General features: G+C 36.8%; 1 protein-coding gene across 9 annotated transcripts in view; it reads left to right on the forward strand.

The window, feature by feature from the left end:
• Positions 1 to 20,084, forward strand: part of RYR2 (ryanodine receptor 2) — a 469,316-nt gene that overhangs the window by 233,760 nt on the left and 215,472 nt on the right. For all 9 annotated transcript variants that reach the window (XM_068939250.1, XM_068939252.1, XM_068939253.1 and 6 more), the window contains 5 exons: positions 3,262 to 3,357; positions 12,527 to 12,645; positions 13,092 to 13,225; positions 14,800 to 15,041; positions 19,632 to 19,824. In XM_068939250.1, the coding sequence (XP_068795351.1) occupies positions 3,262 to 3,357; positions 12,527 to 12,645; positions 13,092 to 13,225; positions 14,800 to 15,041; positions 19,632 to 19,824 (784 nt within the window). The remainder of the gene's footprint in view (positions 1 to 3,261; positions 3,358 to 12,526; positions 12,646 to 13,091; positions 13,226 to 14,799; positions 15,042 to 19,631; positions 19,825 to 20,084) is intronic.

Genomic DNA, 20,084 nt, shown 5'->3' on the forward strand with positions numbered 1-20,084 from the left:
GACATATTTCACTGTGACAACAATAGAGGGATTTACAGGTTTCTAGCTGATATTGTATACTACAGGGTATAAAAACGCTTGCTGAGTATCTAGTAGAGCATCTGTAGGGCATATGTCCTTCTGCTAATACAAATACATGCAGTCTATGGACATTATTTGATCTGTTTCTGTCACAAATACAGAGAGTGTATCTAGTGCTGTGACTTTAATATTTGACTGATCACATCATGTTATTTTTTTTCCTCCAAAATTGTTAAAACTGGACACTTGTTCAGAATGGTGCACCATAAAAGAAGCAACTGTTGAATATTAATTTTTATTTTCAGTGTTGTGCAGCTTTGTGTCTCATTTTGTTTATAACTTTAACCACTGAACACTAACCTTTCACAGACTTCTGTTTAGCTGTGTTTTGAAACCGTCTGTATCTTATTACTGTTCACAGAATCACAGAATTGTTTAGGCTGGAAGGGACCTCTGGAGATCATCTAGTCCAACCGCCCTGCTCAAGCAGGGTCCTCTAGAGCATATTTCCCAGGATCGCATCCAGACGGGTTTTGAGTATCTCCAGGGAAGGAGACTCCACTACCTCTCTGGGCAACCTGTTCCAATGCTCTGTCACCCTCACAGGGAAGAAGTTTTTCCTCAGGTTTAGGTGGAACTTCCTGTGGTTCAGTTTATGCCCATTGCCCCTTGTCCTGTTGCTGGGCACCACGGAGAAGAGATTGGCCTCATCCTCTTGACACCCCCCCTTCAGATACTTGCACACGTTGATCAGATCGCCTCTCAATCATCTCTTCTCCGGGCTGAACAGGCCCAGCTCTTGCAGTCTTTCTTCATAGGAGAGGTGCTCCAGCCCTCTAGTCATCTTTGTATCATCTTGGTAGCCCTCCGCTGGACTCTCTCCAGGAGTGCCATGTCTCTCTTGTAGTGGGGAGCCCAGAAGTGGACACGGTACTCCAGGTGAGGCCTCGCCAGGGCTGAGGAGAGGGGCAGGATCACCTCCCTCGACCTGCTGGCAACGCTCTGCCTAACGCAGCCCAGGATCCCATTGGCCTTCTTGGCCACAAGGGCACACTGCTGGCTCATGTTTAACTTGTTGTCCACCAGGACTCCCAGGTCCTTCTTGGCAGAGCTGTTTTCCAGCAGGTCAACCCCCAGCCTGTACTGGTGCGTGGGATTATTTCTCCCTAGGTGCAGGACCCTGCACTTGCCTTTGTGGAACTTCGTGAGGTTCCTCTCCGCCCAGCTCTCCAGCCTGTCCAGGTCCCTCTGAATGGCAGCACAGTCTTCTGGTGTGTTAGCCTCTCCCCCCAGTTCTGTATCATCAGCAAACTTGCTGAGGGTGCACTCTGTGCCTTCCTCCAGGTGATTGATGAATACATTGAACAAGACTGGACCCAGGACTGACCCCTGGGGGACACCACTAGCTACAGGCCTCCAGCTAGACTCTGCACCACTGACCATAACCCTCTGAGCTCGGCCATCCAGCCAGTTCTCAATCCACCTCACCGTCCACTCATCTAGCCCACACTTCCTGAGCTTACCTAGGAGGATGTGATGGGAGACAGTGTCACTAAAGTTAACTTTGTTACTAAAGTTACTAAAGTAACTAAAGTTACTAAAGTTACAGTTTTACTAAAGTTAACTTTACTACAGTCAGGTGAAGCAGTGAACTATTATTGCCTTAGTTTGATATTGGTACCTGAATTGCAGTAAGATATAGTGGCTTGTCCTAAAATCTCTTCCAGCATCAGGTGTTCCTGCATTCTGATTGTTGTCTTTTAACAATACACACCTGTTATGATTCCTGAGGGAATATTTTCAAATAACTATGATCATGATCTATTAATTATATAAGATTTCAGGGTACAGATTTGATGTTATATCTTTTGACCTTACATATTGATTATTTCAGTGAACTGCTTTTTAAGTGCCAGAATGTCAAGCCCTCAACTCAGATATTTTATGGATGAGTGCAAAACGCAGATGAACAGATCTTGTTGAATTCCTGACGTCTGTTACCCATGAGGAGGTTCTAGAAAGCTATTTGGAAGGTAGCTTTCTAGTACTTGCAGACTAACGTTGTAACACATTTTGTTAGGAACTAATTTTGCCCTTGAGCTGAGTCATGTCGCAACATCACTGAGAAAAAGAATAGTGATGCAGAAGTGAAAGACTGGTTAGCATGCAGATTATGGAGTCAGGAGAGGCAATCAGCAAACCATAATAATTCTCTTATGGCTCTTGGTACCTAATTAGGAAGAAATCTTCAAGCTGTTGAAAAAAACAGGAATCATCATTGAGTTTGAGCACGCTCAAATTCGCTCTCTCTCTACTTCCTTTCCCTAGTTATAAAATGGTATTAATATTATTTTCTTGTATTACTTTGGGTTCTGTGAAGATAAATACATGATTGACTTTGTGACAAATACCACTTTCACACATGTGAAAGATCATTTTCTAAAAACAACAACAGCACAAAAACCACTTGCTAGTTGGCTTCTATTCTTCCTTCCTAGTGAAAAAAAACCAAAAAAGCTCACAATTTATATTGAAAAACTATCTTCATTTTGATTTACAGGTTACAAGCAGTCTTTTCCGTCGGATGAACCTAATCTTTTAAAGAGTAAATGTATAACTGAAATATTCACTAGCCTGTCAAATATGTATCCCAACTGCTGTAGGCCCTAAGAAAAGCTCTTTTTTAGTTATGTATTTTATCGGACCTAGAGATACAGCTAATTGCCTTTAAATTAAAAGTTAGTCTGGTGTTATTCCCTGATGCAATTATTCCCTTATTTTTCCCCGATAATAATGTTATTATCTCTTTTGCTATGAGGAGTGAGATTTTGGTTTCTTTCTTCAAGACTTTGTCAACTTGTGACTTGTTTGCAGTTAACTCCAATTAACTGGTGTATTTTGCATTGAAAAGTATGTAAGGAACAGAGGTTCAGGAAAATTCAGCAATTTTCCTAAATATAAAATGCACAAGTGACTCACCTGTGTAAGCAGAGATTTCCGTAGCCATTGTTTCTTAGCAGGATCAACAATTAGTGGGATCACCAGTGGCTACTTCATATAAAGTATTTTTCAGGGAGATGATTAGAAGACCAAAATAATTCAAACACCTTACAGGTTAATTTTAATGAACATTAAGAATCTAGCTTACTGGAACCTTCCTGGAAAGACAGGGATTCCTTTAAATCAAATGGACTTGTAATTGTGATTTTTTTTTTCTCTCTTTCTCTCTTTTACTAATAGCGGCTCTGATTAGAGGGAATCGTAAAAACTGTGCTCAATTTTCTGGATCTCTTGATTGGTTGATCAGCAGATTAGAAAGACTGGAAGCCTCTTCTGGTATGTTTTTTAGTATTTTAACTTCATTATATTCCCAGTTTTTCATTCTTTAAACTTGGTAAGGTACTCGTTCTGTTTAATTATCATGAAGTTCTTCCTAGGGGAGAGTAAATTATATTAATAAAGTGAGATTTATATTTGTAACGTTTTTACACATTGATTAGGATTTTAGTTCTGCTTAGCGTCTGTCAGCCTTTCCTTTAAATTTGGTGCTGTGTGATCATAAACTCAGCATTTAAGAAAATGATTTTTTTTAACTTCTGGCTTTTTACTCTTGGCTTTATATTTCACTTGAGAACCTTTATGAGTTTGTTCTTTTCCTTGGCCATTTGATTCTAACATTATTTTTAAATTTAATTTAATTTTATTAAGTTGCTCTCTCTCTCTGATTGTTTTACCTTTCCTTCTCTTTGGAAGTCTGCATGTGCTTTAGCATTTATATTGGACTAAATATAATGATAACCATCTGGAATGGTATAGTTTGTATTATCTTGAAGGACTGTGGTGGTAATGTTCATATTTGAGCCTTTTAAATATTTGAGTCTACAGTAAATATCTAAATGTTTATATAATACAACATTACTTCTATAATGCATATGTATTCCCTTTATTGTTTTTGATCTTCTCCCTCATTCCTGAGATCTGAAGTTCTGTTTGAAGCTAACAAGAAGGAGCGTGCCTCAAACAAATCTATGAGTCGGCAGTCTGGGAGTTCTGTCTCACTTTAGACCCAAATTCTTTAAGATAGCCTGCTTGCTTTCCTCATTCTTACCTAATGTCCTTATTTTCTTTCTGAAGCCCTACGCTAACCCCTTACCACTTCTTGCTTAGCAGGGTAGCGGTAAACAGAAATGTGCTTACGTTCTTTTATTTGGTGTTTGTGAAATGTGGTTAGTGTCTGTATTGCCAAAAGGTAAAATAAACAAACTTTGCTTTGCATTCACCCTGAGCTGTACTACACTTCTCACTGAAATGGTGATCCTGGGTTCTAGCTCCTTGGAAGCAATTCTGTTCCCAGTAAACATACTCTTGACAACTCAATATACTATATTTTTAATTTGCTAGTGAATTTTTGTTTTTTATTTTTAAATACTGCAGCTAAACCTCTTAAAAAAACAATTTCGGCTGTCCTGGGAAAGTATATTTTTTGAGCAGTGCAAGAAATAAGTAGTGTAAACACTGCAGATTAGGTGAATTTACATAGTATCTCAAGAATTTATCCTGCTAATATATGATTCCTATCTGTGTTGGCAGCTTGACACTTTGTGCACTTTACTGTTTAAAATATAATTGTTAACATGACTGTATTCCATAGCTTTCTTTTGTGGATTTTTTTTTAATGTTACTACTCCGTTTTCTTTATATGCATTTCTGTGTGCATGCCACTTGTTTAGTTTGATTTTTGTAAAGAAGTTATAAGTAAATCTTGTTACACTAAAGAATCTCTGCTAGTGCATCTCGAAGTTAGTGAACAGATATTAGGGCTGTGGTTTTGTAACTCTGAGTATTAATCTCTTGTTTGAAAATCGACGTCTCTTGCCCCATTTTACCAATGTAAATACTAACTTATTTTTTTCATTTTTTTAAAATGAGAATTTAATATTATTCTTTTCAACCAGAAAATGTGCCAAAATGATGGCATCTAGGCATCTGAACAACAGACCATAATCAAACTTACGTACAGCAGTGAAGAGATTCAAATAGAGGAGATTAGTTCTGGACACTTAAGACTGATTTCTGACTCTTTTCCAAGCACTTTTTTCATGCTCATGATTACATCAAAGATCAGAAAGCAAAGTAATCCCATTAGAAAGGAATGTCACACCCCCCTTTTTTCCCCCTTCTCATGTTACACAAGATTAGTAGAAGTATTTATTGGACTCAAAACATTCATGGTGTAAGGCCCGTATTCGAAATGTGATATTTAGCATTGTGATACTTAGAGTTCTGTACGTACAGTTACATGTGCAGCAAGAGCCAAGGAAAATATAGAATGACGTAGTGATACCTTTTAGTGTCTTAATTTGCCAGTTATATGCAATAGAGGATATGAAAATAAATAATCAAACTAGTGAAATAAGAAAAATATTAACAGCTCCTTACAGGTAGTATTATTTCTCACATTCACTAGACAGATATGTCAAAGGACAAGCAAAAGGTCAAAGTCTAAATTAATCTACTCTTTACCTGACGAGGCATTTACCTTGAAAATTATTACCTGCTTTAATTAAAAAAAAAAAAGAGGGGGAAAACAGAAATATAGATAATAAAATTTGGAGAATTGGTACATGTTATGCTCAGTATTGTTGACTTGTGGAATATGAACACAGAAAAGGCAGTATTGTTTTGAGACTTTTAAACTTTTTACATCTATCATTAACATTATCTAGAAGGATATATATTTCTTGTCGTTATAAAAATCTCAAGTTGCACCAGTATCAAAATCCACTAACTGTTCCTAAGAAATGCATTTGGAATATATCTTCTAGTGAAAATTGATAAAATGCTTTCTTTTAAGCAGCTACTGGATGAAAATAGTCCCATGGGGAAAAGAATAGTAAGCAACTGAAGACAGTTTTGTAATGCTTTTGTAATGTCTGTCAAACAGACAGTCTCAATTTGTATGTTTCAGCTTGTAATCTCAAAATGTTAATATCTTTCTAATTTATAATTTTTCTTTGTAATTTGATTCCAAGAACATTTTGGTATAAATATTAGTGCTGTCCTCTACAATATGTATTAATCTTCAGGCTCAGAATCAGTCCAACCAGTTTGAGACAGTCTATTGTATTAGGTGTAATAATTGTTTGTTGTAAAGCTAGATAGAGACTTTTTTTAAGTTGTCTCTTTTTTATTGCCTGTTTCTCTGGCTACTGTAATTTGTATCACTTGCTGATATTCTTTGACCTTCTTGTTCTGGTTCATGTTTATCTTTTCACAGCGAGTACATGTATCAAGGTGGATTGATTGAAAGGAAAAATGCTAGTGCTTTTGGTATTTTCAGATAATACCACCCACTAAAGTACAGAGTATAGCTGATGTGATAAGTGCAAGGTGGTGCTGCAGAAAAATCTTCACATCTGTGTTTTATCTAACTTATGTAGGCTTACAGTAAAATTTTGTAATTTACAAATTAATTTAATAAGAGCTAATTATTAAGAATAGCACACAGAAGGTTTATCGAATCTACTTCAGGAAGGGCGACACATTTGAATAGTGTTAAGAATTACAATTTCCTTCCCTATCCTGTTTTTCCCACTCCGAATTATACTTCTGCTCTAGAGAGATGTATCCTTGAAGTAATCGACATCTTGGCACGGGAATGCCGAGAGGGGAAGATCTCTCCTGTGGTAGAAATTTATTGGTTTATGTTGGATTAGTAGACATTTGGAAAGAAATGTCGCAGGCCTGACAGATTTGTTCTCATCGGTCGTTTACTGTGACATTCATACATTAGAAATATCCTCCCATTGCTAAATGCCCTGATTAACACGTAGCCATGTCTTAGGGATGTCACAGATCATCCTTTGGCATAGATTATTAAGTTTGTTATCTCAGTATTCTTCAATGAGACCAGATCTGTCCTATACCAAATGAGGCAGCTAGTATGTTTATGTTTCCCTCAGCTTTGTCATGAAACATTCACTTGCATTTTGCTTACTTTTCATAAATCTGCCCTTGAGGTGAACTGACTGGAGCATGGGAAGATACTGTCAATGTCAGTGGTAGCAGTGCTCTCCCGCTCATGGCTAGGGTGAACTGTCACAACGTTCGCTAGCTGTTGATAAGATTTGCAGTGGGGTGATTGTGATTGCTAAGAGCAGTTGTATGTTGATGCTTCTCCTCTTAGAATTTTTTTCCTGTGTAATCTCTCGGGGCAAGTGAATAGCTGCTTGTGGAGTTTAGAAGTCTGTTACTCTTCTCTTGGGGTGGAAGGCTAGTATAGCTACTTTGAGGCATTTGCCCATACAAGCCCCTCCAGTCTGCAATGGGCTTAACTGTATTTCATACTGAAATTCACAGAAGTGGAGGACTCCCAGAGAAAACTAATGAAGATGTTAAATATTTGATTAGATGTTAAAATCAATTCTGTACCTTTGGCCTTCTAACACCAGCTTTTATTTAACAAACAAACAAACAAAAAAGCAAAACAGAATGACCACCCAGCCTGACTAATCAAAATCTATGTCAGGGATTTCTGTCTAAACTCTATATAAACTGCAAAAAATCTTTTTAGAGTGAGGGCTCCATGCTTTGAGCAAGAGCTTTAGGGAGAGTCATCCTTAAATTAGAACTCCCTGTGGCCTAGGGATTTGACTTGTGCCTTCATGATTTTAGTCTTGATTATGCTCATAATCCACATAGACGGTAAGAAGTAGGATATGTATGTTCACCTCTCTCATTCGTTTTTTGCTTTCCTTTCTCCTCTAGCCTGTGTCCAAATTCAGTTCTACTGAGCCTGAAATTGTGTCAGGAGTCACTTCCTGGATGAATTCTTCTGCAAATTTTGCCGTTCCTAAGGCACAGGCTTCCTCATGTACGTGGATGGTTTCCACGAAAGGGAAAATGATATTCTGTAACTAAAGTGTTCTGTTTGGAAAAGCAAGTTTTCTTCAGTAGAATTAGTGCTGGTACTGTAATAACGTACATAATAGTGCCATTCATGCCAGTGCTCATATTTGGGGCTTCAGCTATAACAGCACTTCAAAAATGATAACTTCCGTCAAACTTCTCACTCTTATTCTCCCTGCTTATCCTGTACTTTGGAAATAGCTAGCCTGTGAGGAATAGCTTTTAGTGTGATATTCTCAGGGAATGGTTAGTAGAGAAAATAAGGTTTTATTATATATCCACCAATTTCTCTGTAGCTCATTTTGTTATATAGTCCAGCTAGGAATTTGGGTTTCTGCATTTAGCGTTTACTCTACTCCTAATCAGTGTGCAATAATTCTTAGCTATATTTTCAGCTCAGAAAAGCTGTCCCTCCTGTCAACACCCGAAACATTTCCCTATGGTGACTGTTCTTATCCTTCAATCTTGTAACCTCTCTTGCTTCTATAATACATTTTGCAGAATTTTGTTTCCTGCTTTGGCTGCAGAACTGTGGCTCTAGGATGGAAGCTCTGTTTTCCTATGCCATTACTTCTTACTCCTGGTGTGCACCTGGTTTGCTTCAGCCCATGTATGCTTATGCTCTGAACCCTTGAGCTGCTCAGGACAAGAGGCAACAGGAACATACAAGGTTAAGGCTGTACCGATACTTTTGTTCTCAATTGGTATTAGAGAGAGTCAGAGTCCAGTTAGGGCTTTGCTGATTTTCCTATCACTGTAACTAGTGTATTAGGTGTAGAGATCTTATCTGAATAGATGCTGTAGCCAAATGTGATAGGTCTACAGTGGGGATAAATATTGCATTATATTACACCTTTTAAGTCAGAATAATGACTTTATATATTCATCCAAAGTAATTGGTTGATTTTCTAAGGTGCAGTGTTTGTGAGGAAGAAACAGTAAACTCTGTTAGTCAGAGCAAAATTAAATTCACCTTCAATATTGAAGTTAGCTACATTCTACAGTTATTTTCTTGAATGTGTTAGAGTAAAGAATTGATGTCATAAACTACTGTCAATAAAAATACTAATCTTCACTTTTTTCATATCCTTGGTTTAAAGATGTTGTGAAAACAGAATAAAGGCATTAAATATATAAACAACAGCTGTAGGAGTTAAGTGTACAAATTAGATTGGAAATTGATTCAGGAAATAGAAGCTAGTTCAGAAAAGTACAGCCTCAGTTTATTCTTTCCTGATCACAGCTGAAACAAAAATAAGAAAATAAAGATTTGTTCCAGTAAAAATGTGTCTGAGAGTAGGCCATTTAGAACTGAGTTATCACAGGAGAAGCTGAGTGAAGAATGCAATGTCAATGCTTCACCTGTCTCTTCAATGCATAAATGAAGATTAGTTTAGTGTCTCTGTGTCTGGAAAAGATATTCCAGATGGGATTAACTAGTCCTACTAAAATTTTAAAGGCATTAAAGCCATATGGAACAAAAATTAGAATAGGGCAAGTTAGTAAACTAATATCCTCCATATGAAGATTTTAGGAAACAGGTAACATCAGTTTTTAAGTAAAAGACATGCTGTTTTTAAGGTCATGGATTTCTATTCAGTAGTATGAAATTAGAGAAGTCATTGTGCTGACTGGAAAATATATGCTTCCTTTAATCTGTTAATGATTAAGAAAGGGATTTCACCCATATTTGTCATGAACTCTGTGTATCATACTGTGCAAGGCTTGTTCAGGATGTCTATATTATATTCAAACACTTTCTGCTTGACTGACTTGAGCAACTCCAATGAAATTGGAATGGGTCCAGCTATTTTTAATATAGGCAAATCTAAAAGTGGATCAGTGCAAAACCAGATTGTACATTCATATGCATTTTTCTGAAATGTAGAGGATTTGCCCTTAGAAGAAAATATATTTGGTACAGATGCTACAGTAGCTGAAGTAGTTGCTTTGAAAGCTGGGTCTAATAGATAATGTTCATTTATTCTTTGATGTTTACATCTTCAAAGTTTTTATTTTTTGCCATTACTGAAAAGATTAAAACTAGAATAGGAACCCTATTACTATTTTAGGATGAAATTAGGCTTATGAATGCACCTATACGTATTTGAAAATTAAAAGGTTATGGCCATCATACTTGCATTATTTGGTAGCTTTTCATATTTATTTACTGTTTATTTTCTTAAAAGTGCATTTCAGTGCCACAAGGAGAGGTGGCAAACTAACTTTGCTGAGATACTATTTTGAATGTATTGACTTCCTTGCGTTCCTGGGTTACTATGGCAAAGAATAAGGCTGTTGATCTTGTTACAGATTTCCTCACAAGATTGCAGATCCTTTGTAATGCTTTTCTTACCTCTCTAAGTACTTCTGCAGCGTTCAGGTGACCCCTGCCTGCTTAGTTGGCAGGCTAAGTGGATCGTGCTCCTGCTGTCTCTTGCTGTGGGGCATCTAGTCCTTAAGCTTGTTCTCATAATTCTTAGAATTTTATCTTTTTTATCAATATTGCTACTGTCAATACTGGAAGTACACATCTGTCGTAGGCCAGATTATACTACTGCCAAATTCAGGTTTAATATGTTGTTTTATTTGTAGTTGAGACTCTGCTTAAAAGTTTGGGCCTGCAGAATCTCTTTGGGAGCTCATTTTCAGCCGGCTGTCTGTTGTGATTGTGACTGTTCTGAAGGATCGTTGCACAGTATGGGAGAGTCCTCTACCCCTGCACAGGACTGCCTGCATTCTCTGTTCTCATATGTATGACTCTACCTTCACATAGATTAAAACACACACTTTGTTTGGGACCTGTGTACCAGATAAACCAAATTGTCACTCTATCAGTCCTTTGCCGTCTGCCTTTACTACTCTCAAGTTTTTGAGTAAACCTCACACTTTATTAGCGATGGCTTCGTATTTTCCTCCAGATCTCTGGATAAAAACATCAAATAGCATTGGGATAAAAAGTGATGGGGCTGTAGATTGTCTGAGAGTAGAGATTGTATGAGATCTGACTGAAGTCGCTGGGAATTGCAGTCCTCGTTTTAGTTCAAATTTTCCTGGGAAATAAAAAATAAAGCTACCCCTCTAACAGCAAGTAATTTAAAAATAACCATTGTGTAAGGCAATTCTTCTGACAGAGAAGCTTCGTCTTATTGAGCGTGGGAATTGGTAAAGCCCAAATTAAAACACAAAATTTGAAATCTTTAATGTATGTTGATAAATGCTATTCGTAACACTTTCCGAACCTTTCTATCTGTGTGAGTGAATTATGCACAGCCCAATTTCCTTCCCTTACAAAAAAAAAAAAAAAAAAAAAAAAACTTGTTTTGTTGGCTTAGCGAGTTACTTGGAGATCCTGTGGATGAGATTCTTCGGCTGATCCTCTAAAGACAAAATTTGGAACTTTTTTTTCCTTAGCTGTACTTAGGCTTACTCAACTGTAGTGGCTGATGAGCGAAGTGTCTTCCTCGCTTCACTCCATGTCGCTAGGATCAAGGAAAGACCGGAGTACTCTTACCTAGAGAAGAATTTTTGGCTGATGTTTCTTTTCATACCTAGGGGGGACTACAGAGCTACATTTCCCTGTTCCAGTAAAAGAGAGCATGATACAGAGCTCATGCTGTGATTCTTGCTTTGCAAGGATTAAGCTGAATATTTGGAGCCGTGACTTGAATATAGGGATGAGGACAGAATGATATGAGAAGTACAATGTGAACAGGAATTGCCTGCCTTTAGATTTAACCCAGCTTCTCAATTTTCCCTCAGTGCTCTGACTTTTCTCATTGTGTCAACAGTAGTAGCAACTAATAGTAATGAACTGCATGTTTGATGTTTATCTTTTCCAAATTGGTAAGCTCCTAAAGCAAGTGGTGACCTGATCCAGTACACATGGGAGCCTTTGTTAATGCCCTATTGCAGGGAACAATTTTAAGTCTAATGATTCTTAATGGCAATGACTGCTGCTTTATTGAGATTGTATTTGCATTTAACTCGGAGGCCACAGGTGATTTAGTGGTTCGTTCTTCCTTACATATCTTGGTTTCATGCTGGTTTCTATTTGTTTGCTCTTTTAAAAACATCACTGTTGACTCTTAACATAGCTGTTGTATACACAAGGAAAATGATCCATGGTGAGCAGTAGACTGGGAATTTACATCTGCCGTCTAGTTCAGAGATATATGATTCCATCAATGGATCATGGGGAAGCAGAAAACTGTAAATATGGAAAGGGTGTTTTATGTTCGTAATACATACACGGTATGCAGTCTTAGCTGTTTGGAGCCCTTGAGACTTCTCCTGAAGATTTTAATAGGACCAGTGTTTCACCTGGTTTGTTTTAGTTTGTGAACATTGATCATCAAATATTTAACAATACAATTTCAAGGTAATTTACATTTTTTTTCTCCCGTATTTTCTGATTTTTACTACACGGACTTGTTTTGTGAAGTCTAGCAGTACTTCCAAGCAACAATTTCTTTAATAGTACATGATGATTTTTGAAACTTATTGCATGTTGCAGGGCAGTCTGTTAGGAAGTATCATGTGGAATTATGATTTTATGTATGCCATGAATAACTTCTTTTTTTTCCTTCTCCCTCAGGAATTCTAGAGGTTTTACACTGTGTGTTGGTGGAAAGCCCAGAAGCTCTAAACATTATTAAGGAAGGACATATTAAATCAATTATCTGTCTTCTGGACAAACATGGAAGAAACCATAAGGTGCGCAAAGAAGAGACAAACTATGTTTAAGTGAATATTCGTGAACAAAGAAAGCAGGTTGTTCTGCGTACATACAGCTTAGATTCCAAATAATTTAATAGTGTATTGATAGTTAGGAATGAAACTTTTCTTAAGAGGAGTGTGGACAACACAGAGGAGTGTTGAAGAAGCAAAGGGGATGTTACCTTTTTATTGATGACAGCATTGATACTCATTAAAACTGAAGGGAAGCAGGGAGAGTATGTTTTAATATTGTTAAGAGAATTTCAGAATTGTTGCAAAATAATATTACTGCGTAGGATGAATTTCATAGCCATAGAGAGCCCTTACCTGTATTCCGGTAAAAAAAGGTATACTGCATTATGTTGCCTGAAGTGATTCATATTATTAACTCTTTAGCATGAAAAGTATTTAGGATGAAAAGATCTTTTTTCCCCCTCCCCCAGGTTTTGGATGTCTTATGTTCTCTCTGCGTATGTCATGGAGTAGCTGTGCGGTCTAATCAACATCTAATCTGTGACAATCTCCTGCCAGGAAGAGATCTGCTTTTACAGACACGTCTTGTCAACCATGTGAGCAGGTAAAAAAAAACCGAAACAAAATGACATATATCTATGAACAAAGCGGAGTAAAACTTATGGTTAAAAAAAAAAAAGAAATTCACAGTCACTACAGAAATAGCTCTTCTGCACTAATTTCTTGCATGAATGCTCTTGTTTTGCATTATATATCAAAGTGTATTAAGCTAAACTGAAAAGACACATAGACGAGCCCAGAGAAGTACTAAAAATATGGGCAGAGATGAATGCCAAGTGCTGTTTAATTTCCAAAACTTTCTTTAAGATATTCTTATGAGGATTTTAAATGCTATGTGCAATATTCTTATTCATTAGGATAAAAAAAAAAAGGATAAATCGTAGCCAGCTGCTGCAAGCTAAAGCAGGTCTAAACTGCTTCAGGTCAGAAATTCTAGAATCTCTTCTAAAGATTCTTGTACTCCACTATCTGGATCTAGCTGTTCTGTCAAAGTATCAACCAGTCGTTTGTAAGATTGCCTTCTTCCTCCAGTGTTGGTGATCTTCAGTTACTTTATTGAGAGTTTGAACTAATGTTGAGTCAGAAGAATCTGACTGTAAGGGCAGATTTGTGGGCTCTTCCTCTGCCTCCAACTCGTGTTTGTTTAAAAAAAACCTTAGTCTTTGAGTGAGAAGGAAAGTTAAAATACAGAAAAAATAATATAAATTCAGAGTTTAAAAGATTTTATTAGATGCTGAAAAGTGTAAAAATTCTGCAAATGTATCATATAAGGAGGCCATTTCAGGTTAAAAGAAATCAAAATCCAAAGGCGAAATGAAGCTGGCAATTTTATATCTGATACATTCATTCATATATTTCATACCTGCCTCTGACACCCTGCCACCCCCCACATAATAAATGCCGATATACATGAGATACATGGAAAGCTGGTGAAAGTAATAGCGATAATTCCATATCAGCAACAAATTTGAACAACTGGTTAACTGAAATCACTAATGAAAACCTCTATGAAAAGCACAAGAGAGAAAATTAAAACGTATGAGGACTGATTGAACTTCTAAGAGGGCTTTGAATCTTGTACAGGTAAGGTAAAATTGTCTTTCCCAAGTATGGCTGTGGAAAAAGCAGATGTAGTTAATATATATTTCTACTCTATGTTAGAAAGATGTGAATGAAAACACTCATATTCTTGTAGTGATAAGAATAAAGAATAAAGATTATTCTGTAGTGATAAGAATAAAGATTATTTCTTCTACAGCCAGAGAGACCAATTAAACATTGAAAATATTTTGTGATAGAATGAGCTTTGGATAACTTGCACCAAAAGTAATGTGCAAAGGAAATCTTTAAGACTGATACTTAACATACTTTTCCAGGGGACTGGAAGACTATAATCACAAACCTATATGTATAAGTAAATTAGATTGATTAGGTTGTAGAATCTGGACAAAGTCACGATATACCTGATACTGAGTTCAGTCAGAGAAGATATGATTGTTGGTAACAAATAATTTACAAATGATAATGACTTTTCTGGAACATAGCTTTTGTCAGTTTTTGTGTGTATTTTTAAGGAGATTAAATGTTTAAAATCCGCTTATATTCTTTCTATTCAAGCATGCGACCCAACATCTTCTTGGGGATTAGTGAAGGCTCTGCCCAATACAGAAAATGGTACTATGAACTTATGGTGGACCATCTGGAGCCCTTCGTGACTGCAGAGTCAACTCATCTTCGAGTGGGCTGGGCGTCAACAGAGGGCTACTCACCATATCCAGGTGGAGGAGCAGAATGGGGAGGAAACGGTGTTGGTGATGATTTGTATTCGTATGGCTTTGATGGTCTGCATCTGTGGTCAGGTATGTTACCTTTTCTCCTTTCTCCATACAAGGATGTACTTTTGCAATTCCAGTGAGCTTGTGGTTTAAGCAGCAGCAAAGTGAATCAGATGTTTCAGCTGACTCTAGAAGTAACATCCAAAACTAGCATCCCATATCAAGGATGTATTTTAAGTTGACAATGCACGTTGAAAAAATTGTTGTATACAAAGTAATACCGATAGAATAATAATTCATGTTTCAGCCTGGGCCTTTTTTTGTTTTTTATAGTAACTCTAAAGCTTTGCTTTAAAACTTCAAAGGTGCAGAAAATGAAGCCAGACAAATGGGAGTTTGAATTTATAATTCATGTGTGATATTGTACGAACGGCAAGATTTAACTCATAGCACTTTTTAACAGGTTTTTAGTGTTATTTTTTAGTTTAAAAGTTTAGAAATACTTTAGAGGTGATGAAGACTTTTAAGTGTGCCCGATTGTCATACGCTTTAAAATAAGATTTTTTTTGTAGTGATGTCAGTGTTTTATTTACATACATTAAGACTGACCGCTTGTTTCATAACTTGCATAAGCATATTCCTGGCTTGCATATGGTGTGTTTGGTCAGGTATTCATCTTTAAAATGTCACTGGCCAAGTTTGGATCTCATCTTTAATAATAATTTCCGTGTGCAAATACAGGTGGTAAGGGAAGTTGGACTTAGTGTCTGAATTATTCAGACTTACTGTTGATTCTGCAAATCTTATTCTACCTGCAAACTGGGCTAGTTGAGCAAAATCAAAATAATAAGAAAGGAAACTTGTTCTCTTTTTCATAATCTTTTTTACTTAAGTGGCAAGATTCCTAAACCTTATTTGGAGTGGCTAATCTTCCCTATGGAGAGTCCTAAACTCACAGGCAAACTTCTTGAAAAATCCAAGTTTTTCTTCTTCTGCAGTCTCATATTGTTGATGAAAAATTTTCTGCTTTTATTTTGTGAGATTATTGAGCAATGATTAACTTTAGAACTGGTTTGAAACTGGGTTAGGCTCATCAGATTGGCAGTTCATGCCACTATAAAGATACGAGCAACTTTTCTGAAGCTCCTTGGTAGATATAAGAGGTTTTTCAGATGTAGGTATAATTGATGGTCTTTGAAGTTTTGAGGCACTGAGGCCTCAAAACACTTGGAAGAGAAGTGTTTTACATTTCAGAAGACTTCCCCCATCAAAATAACAAAATAGTGTAATATTAAGTAATAATATATCTTCTAGACTGGCATCTAGGATGTATGGTGAGATTTATTTGGAATAATGATGCAGAATTAACGGTGCCTGTAAAGATGTCATAATTGTGTTCATCAGGTAAAGTATTATTAAAGAAGGACCGTAAAATAATAAGCCAACCCAAATAACTCCTGTAATTAGGGTCACTTTTAGGGAGGAAACAGAAGATTACTTGAAATTAAAATGATATTTCTTCCTAACAGAAACTTTTTATACTCAGATATGTCACAGAATAATAAATGAACAATTGTTTAGGGCTCTCAAGTCATTAATCCAGTTTAGGCAAAGAAGTCAGACCACCTTTCTATATCCAGTTTTCGTATATTAATCCTGTATTGTGGATGTGGCTGGTAAATTTGAAGACTGAATTCTGTCTTCGTTGACATTCTCTGTGAGAAACGAAATACATCTCAAACTTGGAATTGCTTTAGGTAGTTGAATATTGAAAATCACATGCTTTCTTCCCCTGTGATCCCAGGCTGCATCTTGGAAAGTCTCTGAAATGACATTTTGAAAATAATCTTCAGAGCACAAAGTATTTATTTCATTAACTAATAGCAACAATCATTTCTACTATTGAGCTGCTTTTCTGAAAAAGGTCTTTGCCAGAACCACACTTAATTTACAATTGATTCTTCAGTCATGCAATTATTTCTTTTATTTGGAGAAATGGAACTCTGATTTTTAAAGCCTATGGCCAAAAAAAAACCCACTTAGATCATTGGATCTGACTGTGCACAGCCAATTACATATTTCCGTTGAAAGTGAGGCCCACATAGAACCTATATTTGGCTACATTTTATCATTTAGAAAGGCCTCTAGCTTCAAGTTGAACTCTTTAAGAGATGAACTATCCATTCTTTCCACTGATCTTTTTCATTTTTTTTTCTCCAGAATTTAGTTATTTTTGCCATTAATGTGTCCCTTTTTGTGATTTATTTGAAGCTAACTCACCTGTTTATTCTTGTGAGGTTTTTCTCTGCTATTCTCTACTGTGCCCTGGGAGTTTCGGAAGGTGGAGCTGGTAGAAGGTAGTTCTCTTGCAAGCCGTTCCTTACTCTGGGACTGCTATCCTGTCTCTGAGCAGTGTTTTTCTGTAGATTTCTCAGGATTGCTCTGAGCCATTCCCGTCTTTGCTCATGGAGCTGACTACTCTTACAGCACGTCAGCTAAGGACATCCTGTCTTACAAGGGTGTAGGGAATTAGCAAGAGCACCTGAAAACATTTCTTTTTCCCAACCCCAAAGTTTGAAAATAAGTTTTGCAGGTAGGCCTATGAAGTGAGTATTTGTCAATAGCCAGTAGTCAGGGCTAAAGTTGAGGGAGTATGATTTGCCTCTTTTTCCTGCACCTGCCTATGCCAATTAATCTGAATGTGCACTTAAAAGCAGTACTCGTTCTGTTAAGCAGATGGGTCAAGTACTCAGGACCTGTGGTTTTAAGATTGCCTTATCACACCGATGTATGAGTCTGAATTATACTTCTGCAGGTTTTCAGAGCTTTCACGTCTCTTAGTACAGAGGTACAAGCCATGTCAATCAGAGCCATGACTTTGCAAATTTTATAATGCTAGCTCAACTATAGGAATCATGAAAACTATGGTCAGTTGTCTGGGAGAAAACTAACCATCCCTAAAATTCAGAGTCGATCCTAGTGTAGATCTGGAGACACTGTATCTACTTAGCAGAACTTTCTTCCAGGAGGAGAGGTAGAATTGATTTCGGCTGCAACCTTGTTTTGTATTCAGCAAAAATTACCTGTCTTGAGATGTTCGGAATTAAATTTTAGTCACACTCACCAAACTTTGTTTCTAGAATTTGCATCTGCCCTTAGCATTTTGTTATGCTTTATACCTTTAGAACTATATTAATGTTTATTTTCATACATTTTTCCTAATTTACAGTTTTTAAAAAGTATTCTCTTCTCTTTAGCCAGGATGCAAAAACAGGATACACATTTATGGAAAGTTGTCCTGTACATCATTGTAGAAAGCTGTTATTTTGATCTTCTGATAAACTCTTCTGAAAAGGAGTGCAGTTTTCTTTCACTTTCTTTTTTTCTGTATCCTTCCAGTGAGGAATTCTTACTTCCCTTAATTATTTGGTGTCAGCTGGTATGTAGGGTGTGTCCAGACCTTTACTGTGCTAAAGAAATTCTTAGCTGGACAGATCTGGTAGCATTCCTGTTCCTTTACCCTATCAAGAGGGGCTGACTGCACAAGAGCACCCGCCCTACAGTCTTCAGATTATTATTTCAAATGTGTCAGTCAGTATAAAGAAATCAAAAAGTCATTTTCCATTCCTTGAATACCAGAAAAGTGTTGGGTTTTTTGCCCCTCTCTCCTTGAGGGAGAGTGTATCTGTGAAGATTTATCTCCACAAGAACTATTGAGATTTTTTATTTTGCTTCTGTTAAAAAAGTATAGCCTTTTCATCTCATTTTTGGAAATATAGTGCTTTCAATTAAGTCCTTCATGTTTACAGTAGGTGAAAACCATGGCTAAAAATGTCAGTACTTTGTTTTTAATATGTTACAGTTTATCTCATGCAGACCTTGCAAATCTTATTTTTCAAAACCGTATCTAGAGCTATTTTCATGCATCTTTCATGCTTTTCCATAAATTTTCTATTGTGGATGGCTCTTAAATTCCAGAAATGGTCTATCTCATATTTCTGTATCTTTTTGTCAGTTATTTCTCTTGGGAAGCAGGTGTGCTTGTGTAGCTGTAATATGATGGGAGAGAGAACAGTCCTTTAGAATTAGTACACGCATGACACAATAAAGAAAAACACATGTATTACTGAATGTATATGCTGCAAAAATGCTCTTAAATTTTAAGTGGGATTTTGAAACTAAGTAGTATCGTGCTGCATAGGTACCGTGATCTGGCCCCTAATAACAAGTACCACCTTGCTTTTCCCAAATACTTTAAAGTACAGTCCCTATCTTGAATAAAGAAGCATTCTAGAGATGAGTATTTTGATGTAGTAGGTACCATATTGCCCGGTAATGTTATATTTGCGCTTGTACTACAGTGAGGAATAAAATCTAATTTTCTGGTTTTTAAACGTTATAAGGTATCAGCAATTGCTTTCAATTATGTTCAGTGTAATTTAGTTTTAATTTTTATGATTAAAGTAGCTCTATATTTTTGTAAATATGATTGTATGCTTCTCTTCACTGTATTGCAAAGTTAAAATCAGGTCTGGGGTGTTATAGGTTAGATATTAGTGAATTGATGCATCTGTGCTCTATTGCTTTGTTTTCTCTTTCTTTTTTTTTAGGTTGCTGTGAAACCTTGTATCATTCTCAGAAGTTTTGCTAAATGTGTCTCCTTTACTTCCGTAGGTTGTGTAGCACGGACAGTAAACTCTCCCAACCAACATCTGTTAAGAACTGATGACGTTATTAGCTGCTGTTTGGATCTGAGTGCCCCCAGCATCTCTTTCCGGATAAATGGTCAGCCAGTTCAAGGAATGTTTGAGAATTTCAACATAGATGGCCTCTTCTTTCCAGTTGTCAGCTTCTCAGCAGGAATAAAGTTAGCATCCACTGCAGTTTTTTCCCAGTCGTTTTTTTCCAGTAGATATGAATATGGTGAATGTTTCCCTGGCAGTCTTCACTCTCATTTCCCTTTCTGACATCTGCTTCTTTGGCTCAGTTCCTGTTCTGGGATAATAAGTAAGAGTTACAAAGGAGTCCTGAAGGGATGGTGCATCTGTTGTTTTTTCAGCACACCAGGTATTCAGGTGATTTTTCAAATAGGGCTTAGAAACAGCTTCTTTATCATTTCTTAGAGGG

Source organism: Struthio camelus, chromosome 3, assembly GCF_040807025.1.
Source record: "Struthio camelus isolate bStrCam1 chromosome 3, bStrCam1.hap1, whole genome shotgun sequence".
Lineage (NCBI taxonomy): Eukaryota > Metazoa > Chordata > Aves > Struthioniformes > Struthionidae > Struthio > Struthio camelus.